This window comes from Rosa chinensis, chromosome 2 (genome assembly GCF_002994745.2).
Source record: "Rosa chinensis cultivar Old Blush chromosome 2, RchiOBHm-V2, whole genome shotgun sequence".
NCBI classification, from domain to species: domain Eukaryota; kingdom Viridiplantae; phylum Streptophyta; class Magnoliopsida; order Rosales; family Rosaceae; genus Rosa; species Rosa chinensis.
Window position 1 is genome coordinate 42,682,338 of NC_037089.1, and position 13,539 is coordinate 42,695,876.

General features: G+C 36.6%; 2 protein-coding genes and 1 long non-coding RNA gene across 3 annotated transcripts; all 3 read left to right on the top strand.

Moving 5' to 3' along the window:
• The first annotated feature begins 802 nt into the window (after positions 1-802).
• On the top strand, positions 803-2,320 carry LOC112184306 (pentatricopeptide repeat-containing protein At1g11290, chloroplastic). The gene is made up of 3 exons (XM_040513408.1): positions 803-806; positions 991-1,316; positions 1,646-2,320. Exons 1-3 carry the CDS (start codon positions 803-805, stop codon positions 2,318-2,320), a joined length of 1,005 nt encoding a protein of 334 aa, XP_040369342.1.
• A 4,647-nt stretch (positions 2,321-6,967) lies between these two features.
• Positions 6,968-8,479, top strand: LOC112190382 (integrator complex subunit 3-like). Its single transcript, XM_024329819.2, has one exon. The coding sequence runs from the start codon at positions 6,989-6,991 to the stop codon at positions 8,477-8,479; it is 1,491 nt and encodes a 496-aa protein (XP_024185587.1). The 5' UTR covers positions 6,968-6,988.
• A 944-nt stretch (positions 8,480-9,423) lies between these two features.
• Positions 9,424-11,914, top strand: LOC112185015. Its single transcript, XR_002930116.2, has 3 exons — positions 9,424-9,610; positions 10,496-10,613; positions 11,464-11,914. It is a non-coding gene; the product is annotated as an uncharacterized LOC112185015 (long non-coding RNA).
• The last annotated feature ends 1,625 nt before the right edge of the window (positions 11,915-13,539 follow it).

The window sequence follows — 13,539 nt, forward strand, 5'->3', positions numbered from 1 at the left end:
ACCTGATTTAAACCTACTAAAACCCAACCCATTGCCAGGTCTAGAGCTACAATGATCAAATCAATATCCTTTTTTGGTTTTTATAAAAATTTATTAACTTGTGCAGGTGAATTGGTTTAGCACAGACAGACAGAAGCAAAATATAGCCATCATTGTCAGTCTCATTCCTATGCAAAACCAAAACACTTTATTGCTGCGTACTCTAAACCACCACAGACGTCTCCTGCACTGCACACAATCCCAATCCCAACTCTTTCATAGACCAATTAGACCAAGCACATGCATATCGCTGATAAAGCAATGCAACACCCTTCAGTCCCTCAAAGCTGTCCATGCCTCTATCCTCAGAACCTACCTTCACTTCAATATCTTCTTTTGCACCAACCTCATTGCCCACTATGCCTCTTTGGGCTCAACCTCTCACGCCTATACCCTCTTCTCTGCCTTCTCTTCCTCTGACGTTTTTCTTTGGAATGTAATCATCAAAGGCTTTGTTGACAATGGCCTGTACAACAGAGCCATTGCTTTGTATAGTCAAATGTGGGAATTGGGTGTTCACCCTGATCACTTTACATTCCTTTTGTTCTTAAGGCTTGTGGTTATGTTTGTGACCATAAGGTTGGTGTAAAGGTTCATGGAGATGTGATTCAATGTGGTTATGCTGCAGATTTGTTTGTAGGCAATTCACTCATTGCACTTTATGGTAAACTGGGGCAGATCGAGGCTGCAAGAAAGGTGTTTGATAAAATTCCTGACCGTACTGTGGTTTCCTGGAGTTCAATGATTGGCGCGTATGCGCAAAATGGGTATTTTGAGGAAGGATTATTTTTGTTTGTGATGATGTTGAATGACAGATTGAGACCCAACAGGGCTGCAATTTTGAATGTGATGGCTTGTGTTTTAAGAAGCAAGGAGGCTGATGAGGTTTGTGCAGTCTTGATAGATAATGGACTTCAGTTTGATAGATCTGTTCAAAATGCTGCAATGCAGATGTATGCACGCTGCGGAAGAATGATGTTGCTCGAGGTTTCTTTAATGGAATCATTGATAAAGACTTGGTGAGTTGGGCATCCATGATTGAAGCATATGCGCAAGTTAATTTGCCTCTTGAAGCCTTGGAGCTCTTTAAAAGTATGATGGTGCAAAGGATTCGCCCTGATTTGGTGGCACTTTTGAGTGTGATTCGCACTTGTTCAAATCTAGCATCATATAAGAAAGCACGCTGGATTCACGGAGTTGTTATTCGTTCCTTTTTTGGGCACCATGTCACGCTTGAAACTTCTCTAGTTGATCTATATGTAAAATGTGGAAGTTTGGTATATGCTAGAAAAGTTTTTGATAAGATGCAAGAAAGAAATATAATATCATGGAGCACCATGATTTCAGGATATGGGATGCATGGTCATGGAAGAGAAGCAGTCAACCTCTTTCATCAGATGAAGGCTCCAACAAAACCAGACCACGTTGCATTTCTATCAGTGTTGTCGGCATGCAGTCATGGTGGTTTGATTGCCGAAGGATGGGACTGCTTCAATTCTATGGGTCGGGATTTTCACATCATACCAAGACCCGAACATTATGCATGTATGGTTGATCTGTTGGGTCGATCTGGTCGACTGAATGAAGCCTTTGAGTTTATTGAGAGAATGCCGGTAAGGCCAGATGCTGGTGTTTGGGAGCACTTCTCGGGGCATGTAGAATTCATTCAAACATAGAACTGGCAAAAACTGCTGCAAAGAATTTATTTGAATTGGATGCGGAGAACCCAGGTCGATATGTCCTCATGTCCAATATTTATGCATCTTCTGGTAAACAGAAGGATGCTGATAAAATTAGAGATTTAATGAAACAAAGAGGAGTGAGGAAGGTTGCTGGTCATACTAGTATAGAGATTAGAAACAAGGTCTACACATTTGTGGCTGGAGACAAGTCACATGCTCAATCTGATTTAATCTATTCAGAGTTGGAGAAAGTTATAAACAGGATTCGGCAAGAAGGTTACAAGCCGGATTTGAACTTTGTATTGCACGATGTGGAGGAAGAGATGAAGGAAACAATGTTGTATGTGCATAGTGAGAAGCTTGCAATAGTTTTTGGACTTTTAAATTCAGGACCAGGAAGTGTTATTAGAATTAATAAGAATCTTAGAGTCTGTGGGGATTGTCATACAGCTTCCAAGTTTATCTCTAAGGTTATGGGAAGGGAAATTGTAATGAGAGATGCTCATAGATTCCACCATTTCAATAATGGTGCATGCTCTTGTGGGATTATTGGTGACATTGTCATAGAAGGTCAATATCTGGTCCACAAACTCTCATAATATTACAATATTGCTGGTCACAGCATCTGGTACCCTCATTACCATCTGTTTTGTCATCGTTAAATCTTGATTTATTTTCTCTTTCAACCCGGAGAACATAAAGCGCTGGTGATGAGTGTGCAACGCTAATCCTATAATCACGACCAAGTAAATCATCGACCTGTTCATGAATTATCAGGTGCCTCTCACTGGACGCCCATTTTGGTCTGTAATAATTTATATAGGTTCTTGTAGCATGTCGGATTTCTTTCACTGTTGTCAAATGGGTCTTCTTGTGTGTCTCTGAGTCTTGAAGTGTGAAGATAAAAGTCAAGAAATACATGTTTTAGTGCCTCTGTAGATGTATCCTAAAATCTTTCGGGAAAAATAGTAAACCAAACTTTGTAACGGTAATCAAAGTAGGGTTCTCAAATTCAGACAGCTATTGGTTGCTACATTTGTTAGTCCACAAGTAATCTGGCTTGGCCAGTTTACCTGTGATATGTGGTCTTGGTATGGAATTTATCAACATTCATTCTTATTATTGGTGCAGGAAGAGTTCGTGACACTGTTTCACACCATCTAGTTCATCAACTGGTGATTCTTCCAGAAAACTGGATTTTCATGTGTAAAGACAAATGAGCTTTGTAATCCAGTCTGGTATGCATTCCTTTATTTATCCGGTTAATTGGCAGTTCTGTCTTAAAAAGTTTAGAACTTTATCTTATTTTCCAGTGGGACTTGTCCAGTTGCCAAGTGCTTCCACGTAATGACAATTATGTTATTGCTGTGCTGTATCAGGAATGATTTTGATCTGTCATCGAAAAAACGAATGATTTTGATCCTGGTAGTGCCTTAAACTTCTATGTGGAAAAATATGTGGAATTTGGAGGTGATACATTCTTGAAAATGACCGTTTAAATTCATTGTCATTTTCAAATTTCCAAAAGAATAAACTGCAAGAAAAGAACAAGAGCACGCTTACAGCCATTGCCACTACCAACTACAATGCCTTTTCCGACCTGCAAGCTGTGAAAAGAACTGTTCTGGCAGTGTAACCTGTGAAAAGAACTGTTCTGGCTAGTTTTACAATACCTGTTTATCACAAATTATTTATGGCCAATCGACTAGCGCAATTTACATCTCGGATTCAGAAATGTGTGGAGTCTTTCAACATTGTATACATAATCAAATATTTACGCGTGTGTAAATTGACTTTCTGTTTCTTTAAAAAAAAAAAAATGGACTTTCTGTTTTATTTATTTATTTATTTATTTTCTTTTTTAAAATCTTGAAACAATATGGCCTGGCAAACAGCTGGGTTTAATCTGTAGCTTTAACCGGTCGTACGTGTTTAACGGTTTAACCTCACGGGTTGAGTCTCATGCCACCGAATAATTTCCAATAAAAGAAGGGATTTTTTGTTTTGAACATCATTAAAGGGAGTAAACAACACGATTGTTTTAAGGGGTGGTTAATTAATTTGTACTCAGTTGTTGTGTATAGTTATCATTGAATTTAAATTCAATGGTGGAAAACAATGAGTCAAATAAATTCATTTCGAATGTTTTCATTATTTTTTTATATTTAAATTTAAATCAAAAGACAATTGAGTAATAAGCACGGCTAAAAGTATGAAATTAACCTAACCACTGCAACTGACCTAGTGATTCTTGCCTAGTTGGGTGTGCTCCCGAACTTAGGTTCGAACCTCAAAGCTGTGAAAGTGGCCAGGCATTGTGCCGCAATGCACAGTTAAAGCATTTTACATGCCTCGAAATGGGTTTATCTTGAGCCTAGGAAGCCTTTGGGTTCCCCTCGACAAAAAAAAAGTATGAAATTATCAGGTTTCGGAGAAAAAAAAAAAACTGAGATGCACCTGTGTTGCTAATAGCAGCACCGCGCGGGAGATGAGAAAGTGGATATACATATATATATATATACACACACACACACCAGCTCACACTGGAACTGCCCCAATAAATTTGAAAAACTAGGGTTCCCAGTTGAATCTCCATCTATCAAAGCTTCCATTGTTCACGCTCACAGGTAAACAATCCATCTCTCCTTTGTTTGTCTCTAAGCTTCGAATTCGGCAAAACCTATTTGCTTGCTTTTTTGGTTTCAATTTGGGGGTTTCGCGTTTCAAACCATGTCTCAGCTTTCCCCTTGAAATTTTAGAGATGCAGGTTTCGAAAGGGTCTAATAATACTCCTTTTGAGCATATATATGCTGCTTTCATTTCGGTGATGCTCAATTTTCAGTGAAACTGTATTTGCAAGATGTTTAAGTTGAGGCTATTGAGTGTGAAGTAATTAGAGTCAAACTCAGTTTTAGCTTCAATGAAAAGATTAGGTACTCTCTTTCATTAGAGTGAATTACTAGTTGAAACTTTATAGTTATGTGAATTATGTATATGATATACATGTATATGTTGTATATATAGCAATAGATCATAGTTATATACATGTTTAGCAAGAAGAGGATCCTGGTTTTTAACCTTCTTTAGGGAACTTCAGTCATGTGCAGTATCAACATAAACGAGTCACGACCATTTCAGAAATGTATATCTCTGAGCGCCCCGGCTAGATGTTCAATATTATAATGTGATTCCCTTGCTTTTGCTTAGAGAGGAAACTAAAAAAAAAAAAAACGGAAAAAGAAGTCAGCTGCATAACCAGTTCCTCCTGCAAATTCTGTACAGCCATAGATTGGAAGCTCATAAAGGTCAATGGTCATAAATTATGACCTGTTTTCTGTCTTGATTGAGCTTCTTCAGTTCGGACCATTCTGTGAACTATTTGAAAAGTCTTATTGCCATTTATGAGTTGGTGATTTTCTGTTTCAGCTGAAAAGTCTGTTACCATCGCCATATTCATCAGCAGTAGACCATCTTTTCTAGTGCCTGGTTTTGTTAATGAGGTTATTGTTAGTACCCTTCTCTTCACACCGCCACACACCTCCACAGGTCCTTTTGGATATTGGGTTTGGGCAACATGATAATGTCATCAGCAACTTCACTCATCTGAGTTCTTCCAAATCCAACCTCAAATCTAATCCACGAACAGTTTGAGAGGCAGAGGATGAGACATTACTGCCTTTCCTACTCCTCTTGGACCAATATGCAGATTGAATGGCTTTTGTCAAGCCAAATCCTATTTGAGTAGTAGTTGTAGAACCAATCTCATTATCATCAGCTTCATTTTGAGGCAAATTAAGCATCTGATAGAGTAGAAGAAGTGTAGTTCTTGGCTGTTTCAGTGGTTGACCTCATGTGCCTTCAGCAATGGTAGTTATTTGCTCTTAAGTGTGGATTCTCATACGTCCTCCTAATTCTCTACTGGAATAAAACCTCTTGTGGCAATACTCAGAGTCCACTAAATTCAGGAACATGATATTGGTTTTGTTATGAAGGCTTGGCCTTGCTAGATTGAGTATGATCGATTATACGTGCTTTATTTTTTTTCTTGGTCTCTGAGGTCTCCTGGTTCAGCTTCCTAGTAGGTTGTAATTGATCTCTAGCTAGTGTCTGAAACTGAGTCTCTTTGTATTCAATTCATAGGAGAAAAGACCCTGGGTGTAGGTTAGCTTGAGTAAGGAGCAATTCCCTTTAACTAATTTTGAAATTTTTAGTTTTATGCAATTATTTTCAGAGAAGTCCTGTTTCATCTTTCTCCTGTCACAATAGTAAACAAAATTAAGGAAATACATTAATACATCACCCTCAAGGATAGAGGGCAGCCATTTAGGGATTACAATTACATAGCTCCACATACAAGATGCAATAGTATCAGCACCCTTATATAAAGCATGGAACTAGAGCAAAACAAACTTCCTCAAGTTTATGAACGAGAAATCTATCTGGACCTTTCTTACTTGACTTCCTGTTGTTTACTTCAGAAATTTAAATTTCTCAGACCCGTCACTAAATATTTCATTTCTGCGTTGCCTCGTTTCTGTCAATTCTCAAACAAAATGACAAACTAGTTCAGTGTCCATTCTTTTTAAAAAATTGCTGATTTGGCTAAATGTCTTTCGGTGATACTTTGTATTGCCCATAGGTTAGTTAAGTAGGATTCCTGCCCATATCATATATTTTCATTTTGTGTCTGTTATTATACTAAGATTACATAAGATGAGGTTGTTTGGCATTACACTGTTGAAGGATAATGGTAAATGCCTAAACTTAAGATTGAAGGAAGGTAATGATCTTCTTAGGGATTATATGTTATGTTTGCTTGTTATCTGCCACTTGTTTGATAGGGTAAACTGCTTCTGTTATCAGTAATTTATCTTGGATCCACATTCCGCTTATATACTGGTATGCTAAATGACACCATGCTCTGTTGTAATTATGGCTCCTCTTTCATTACCTGACTAATCATGTTGTAGTCCATGGCAGAGACTTAATGTATACTTTTGCTACTTTTTTTGCATTGTATCCTTGCAGGTGGTTAAATTGAGTATTACCAGCAATGTTCGGCCCTAGAAACTTCTAGCCAGTGCCCAAATTGTGGTTTTTGAAAATACTCAGAGACTCCACTGAAAGGTGCTTCTCTGACCTATTTCTATGTCTTCATTAAAATATGATATCTTAAAATTATGTACCCTCCCAGTCTCACTCTCTGTGAGCTTCAAACTTCACAATCAAATTTCATTCTAGCTGTGCCTGTATCCTATGAACCTTAAATGGCTTTGAACCTGATTCGGATTGCTTCCTATGAAGTTGAAAACCCCGTGGGCTGCTCTCTGAAGGAGGCCTTTGAGCTCCTTGAACCAAAACTAAGACCCCCATTGGCAATAACAATCCCAACCCCACAGGAATACTTGTTGCTCAACAAGGCTATTTTGTATGGAGTTCTATGCGAAACCCATTTTGCCAAAACACATATTAAGCATTTACATGCCATTGTCACTGATGGGTATGGCTTGTTTGCTAGTTTGATTGCTAAGGTTGTGAATGAATTGTACACGAAACTTGTTGACCCAGTGAAGTGCCAGTTGATTTGGGTTACTAAGGAGATGATTGATGTTCAGGCTGTAGGCATCCATGGTTTGTTGGTTTGTTTTCTGAGGCAAATTGTTGGTGGGGATTTTAGTGATGGAAATTTGTGGTTGTGTTTTGAGATCGTGAGCATTTTTTTGACCAAATGGGATTCTCTCTTGGAAGTAGAACCAATGATTTTGACCAGTGGATTGTATACATATCTTCGGCTAGTAGCTGATCACTATAGATTGCTAAGTAATGCAAAGTTGGAAGCGTTAAAGCAATTGGAAATTGATTTCTACATTAAAGTGTTAAGGGAGCAGTTTTCTGTCTGTTTAAAGATTGGGAGGGATCTTGTTCGGCTTCTACAAGACGTGGTTCATATACCAAACTTTAGAGCTACGTGGAAAGATTTGGTATTGAATCAAGGCAAGTTTAAGACTCCTGGTTTTTCTGTTATTTCGCAGCTCTATAACACAAGGACTTCAAGTGAATATATTTTACTTGGGATTTCACCAGAAATGGAGACACAGTTGCGGTTTTTACTTAATTGCGTGAAGTTAGGGAGTCAAAAGCGTTACCAGGCATGGTTTGCTAAGAAGTTTCTATGTGCACCAAACAGAGAGACTTTGATAGTTGACATTGTCCGTTTTATATGTTGTGCGCACCACCCACCAAATGAAATCATACAATCAGATATCATTCCAAGATGGGCTGTTGTAGGTTGGCTATTGAAATATTGCACAAAGAATTATGTCCAAGCCAATGTGAAACTAGCTCTACTTTATGATTGGCTATTCTTTGATGAAAGAGTAGATACTATAATGAATATTGAGCCTGCAATGCTACTGATAGTGTACTCTATACCCAGATACATTGATGTGACTCACACACTTCTTGAGTTTTTGTTCCTTCTTGTGGACAGTTATGATGTGGAACATAAAGATATAATTATTAGAGGCGTGTCTTCATCTCTTCGTGTACTTGTCAAGAAAGGAGTGATTCGCTCTTTTGATGTGTTAACATCTTGTGATGCACTTTCTCCTGTCTTGAAAGAGAGGCTTGATCGGTTTTTGTCAGGTGCGGAATTGGAAATTTATAAAAGGCTGGAACAAACTAGATTTCCCAGTCCCTTTGCTTTGGAGAATTCCTCTTGTATAGGAACTCCAACCCCATCACCAGAACGTGAATGAGATAGATTTGCTATAAGATCAGCTGATACTTCTGTTATGATATCAGATTTGCAACAGTCTCATTTTCCGGGTCACTCCGTGGGAACTCCTACACCATCACCAGAATAGCAGTCTAAATGTACCCAAGGCTCTTATTGAATGATCAGAAGCGTCTGAAGTTCTAAATAGATTTATGATAAGAGAAATATTGATCGTTTAGATTAAAAACACACAATGTGAGTTGACAAAACTAAATCTGCCTCTTATAATGTTTAACCAAGTTTTTGTTTGCAATTAGTGTGAGAATGTTTGTTATTTCAACATTGTGCCTTGTTTTGTTTGTTTATCTTTCTTTTTACTAGCTATAGCAGCTAGCCAATTACATCACTACTGAAAATTGCAAAACTTCGAGAAGAAATATTTAATATGTTGTGTACAAAACTATATGCTGTAATTATCTATTTGTTCCTATGGGGGCGAAAGTTTAAGAATTGGACCAAAAATGCATAACATTATATAGAACATTTGTATATAATAGAGTAGAAATAGTTTTGTCGTAGGGGCTGCAGCTGACGCTTGGCACATGCTAGGTTTGCCCATACCTATAGTGACCCCCAAAATTTGGTCACTAACCAGTTTAGTGATTAGATTCACTGGCTGATCACTAGTTTCAGTGACCAATACAATGGTCACTGATGCCCAGATTTGTTGTATTGTTCCTCACCTATGAAAAAACTTGTAATGTTGTAAAACGCTTCTAAAATTTATTATGATGAAACCTCACTTCTTTAGATTTGGGGTATTCATAATAAACTTTTATGAAACTTTACTTTCTCTTCAACTTTTTCCTTCATTTGTCTTTCCGGTTACTGTTACGAAGCAGTTTTGGTATCGGCTCCAGCCGAGCTGGTTGGTGGAAATTACGTTTTCGTCCTTATTCTGTGATAAGGACGACACCGACGTTGTCTACTCGAGTCTTCCAGACTATCATCATCTGCACACCCTTCTTTGCTCTCCCAGAATTGTATCATCCCAAAATCTTTTTCAAAACCATTAATCGTATCTTACCGGACCAACCAAGTTAATTCTCCCCAAATCTCTGTCCTCGAGATAAAAAATAAAGGAGCTTGAAATTCTTTGCTGATTGATAAGGTTAGTAATTCAATTTCATTTGTTTCCCATAATTGGAAGAGCTGTTTTGGGTTTCCTGTGTTTGCATGCTTTTGGGGATCATTGAATCCTTTGAGTTTTTGGGTTTCCTGTGTCTGCATGCTTTTTGGGATGATTGATTGTATGATCACACTATTGGTCATTACAGAGTGGATCTTTGTTTAATTTCCTGCATACCTACGACTAATGTTCCATCTAGTTTGGCTCTTCTCAATTGAGTTCTTGCTCTTTTCCACTATTGATTTTGTATTTTAAGTCGATTAGGGATAATACTGGTAATGATTTTGTTCATATTTGAATTTTGATGTTCTTAGCTGGAACTTTTAAGATTATATTCGTTTCATAGAGAGGTCGTGATTTGGATTTCAAATCAGTTCAAACTTGAAAAATTGGTGGATGATACTGAATTTTTTCATTTGTTGAAAGCATAGTAGTTTTAGTCTTTAGGTTAATCTAGAATTTTGATTGCATGGACTTTAAATAATTGCAAATTTGAAGCGATGATGGTTGATTCCGAATTTGGTTGTTCGTTGGTAGGATATTGTTTGCCTCAAAATACAATAAAAAAACATGTAATCTAATCTATAATGTTGATTTCATGTCTGAAGTAATTGTACTATAATGAACTTTAACGATATATCCTGTTCTGAATTGGGTTTGTGTGTGATATGAATGAGTTTGATGAAATCCGTTTCCATTGTCTATAGATTAACTTGAGATTTTAATTTCACTAACTGGGTGCGATTGGATTCAACAATGTAGACTTTCCGGTCTATGAAATATGAACACTCAAACACTATACTGGTTAGTTGGTATTTTCTGGATGGAAATTTGCTAGTACGCTGATCTTTTTTTGGTTGTTTTCAGTTTTGCTGTGAACACTGCTAGACTGATCCTGTTCAAGCACAGTTGCTGCCCTATTTTGCATGAGTCGAGTGTGGTAGAGCAATTACCTATCCCTTTTTCCATGCATCTTAAAATCCAGGTAACTTTCAGATTCCATCAAGCTTTTTCTGTATTACCCATTACTGTTTGAAATTTAGAAAATCATCTGCAAATGATTTGGTGGCTGGTATTGGAAGAATGGTATTTCTTAACTTTACCCGTCTCAAGAAATAGTGCCAATTTGGTTCTAATCTCATTATTACTGATCAAAATCTTCCATTAGGCATCAAAATCGTGTGCTTTTCTGTTTACTTTTTCAGGATCTGAATTTCTTCATGGCACATTGTAAGAATGGGTTGCACATTGTAAGAATGGGTTATAAAAACGTATTTCAGTAATTTAATTAGCCATGAAGGGGATTCAATTAATTGGGCTAAAACACGAAAATCAAACTAATTTGACATGGTATCATCTGATAATTTATGCAAAACCTTAGTGATGTATTGGTTCAATTTGTAGCGTTCAATATACTTAATCTGTAATCCACGTTTCAGTTGTGTTTTTATGCTGCTAATCATTTACTATAATGTTCCTTGGTACGTTGTTTGGTCTAAAGCCTATTTCGCTTTGGGGGAAAATACATTTACTATCTTCTGGAAATTTATGCAAAACATTGGTGATGTATTGGTTCAATTTGTGGGCTGCAATATAGTCAATGCACAATCCACGGTTCAGTTCTGTTTTATATGCTGCTGACCATTTACTATAATGTTCTTTTCAATGTTCTTTGGTCTAAAACCTATATCGCTTCGAGAATGGTCCTGAGATTCAGATTTTCTTAGCTTTGAAATATTCCTATTCTTCAGTTTTGCTTCATGTCAGTATCATTTCTACTTAGTTCCTGCAATTACTTCCCCACATCTCTGAATTTGATTCATATCTTTATGCAGCTTCAGTCACTGTTCTCATTGAAGATGAGACTGGTCAAGCACATGCAGTCTTAATGGGCAAAGAAGCAGAAGAAATCTTTGGAATCTCATGCGAAGACTTGATATATATAAAAGATCAGACCAGCACAAATACATTTCAGTGACAACTTTGAACCATTAGATCAGACCAGCACAAATACATTGGTTCAATCTGACACCAAATACCTTACCTAATCACTTCTGCTTTGCAATGCAACTTTTTGTTTTGTGATAAGGACCAATATCTATGGGTTTTTGTAATGCTAACTGTCCTTGAAAAACAATGTCATGCTATGTACATATAAGCACTGGTTGTCAGGAGTCAGGACCATTCTCTGTGTTTTTTGTAATGCTAATAGTCCCTGAGAAACAATCAACCAAGATAGCAGACATTTTGTACATTACTGATCAATATACATAAAAGTTTTTGCTATTCTTCTTTGTTTTCTCATTCTTTTTTTTTTTTGGCTACAATATACCAATTATTATTGCAACTAAAAGACCCGCAACATCGTGCGGGCCTTTTTATTACCTAGTTTACTTGAAACTTTAGGCAACTCTCTTTATTACCTAGTTTACTTGAAACTTTAGGCAACTCTCTTTGAATTATTACACTATTTACAACTAGACTCGAACAAACAACATTTGCACTTAATGTCATATTAGTCTTTATCAAGCTTAATGTAATAATGTATATGACTCTTCATTGCAGCTTTTTCCTTAGTGATGTTTTTGGAACTTTCCGTTTTCTTCCTTTGTTCCTTCTTCTTCTTCCTTTTTTTTTTAAACGCCTTTGTTCCTTCTTTATTTAGAGAGATTTTATGACTGTCAATTGCTCCATCTTCTTTTCTGGCCATGAGATACAATACACATTACCTTCAACTTAGAATTCTGCATTTGTACAAGCATCTCAATATTGTTTCTCAAATTTGAATCTACAGACTTACTAAATGATCATATATTTCTAATAATATAATGAATTAAAGACTAAGCCCCAAAAATGCTATAATAATTTCATTATTAGGTATGATGAGCTCAAACAAACAATGAAAAACAGGAGTGGGCCTCAATGAACCAACCGAAATGTAGACCAAGGGGGCCCCAGTGACGTGGGCAGTTAACATCCTCACAAACTGATTACTTTTTGTTGATTAACTCCTCATGAATCTATTTGGAGATTGTTTGAATATCTAATTCATTCTAGATATCCTGCTGTACAACGTTTAAAAATACATCTACCTTTGCAACAAAATATTATTTTGATGAGTCTGAATCTCTTGAATCGGTGATAAGACGTAAAAGTACAGAAGACACTATGTTGACTGCATGGTTTCAGGCAAATAAAACTTATCCAGAAGCACGTGGATTAACTTATACAGAATTTCCAACTAAGTTTGTTTGGCATGATGACAAAAAATATTGGGCACCAAGAAAACGATATGAAATGATTGGACGAATAACAAACGTGCCTCCTACAGCAGGCGAATTATATTTATGAGAATGTTATTAAATATACAAAAAGGTTGCCATGATTTCAATTCAATAAAAACTATCAATGGAATTATATACCCTTCCTATCAAGAAGCATGTCAAGCTTTAGGTTTATTAGGAGATGATAAAGAATGGATTGAAGCATTAACAAATTCTTCATACGTTGCAACAGCTTCTGAAATGCGTCAACTTTTTGTTACAATTATTTTATTTTGTGACGTTGCAAATCCTCAAATATTATTTGACTCATTCTGGTCAAACATGTGTGACGATATTTTGTATAAAGCTAGAGCTGAAATTCAAATCGAAATCTAACTTTATCTGAATCAGAATTAAAAAATACATTATTGTTTGAACTAGAACAACTATTTAATATGTCATCGAGTTCATTAAAGGATCATCAATTGCCAATGCCTGATACAAATAAAATGTTGGAATTAAACAATAGATTATTAAGAGAAGAATTAGATTATAATTGTTCTGAATTAAAGCATCAACATGCAAATTTAGTTGCTCAACTAAATACATGTCAAAAAATAGTTTACCATGAAGTCATTCAAGGAATTG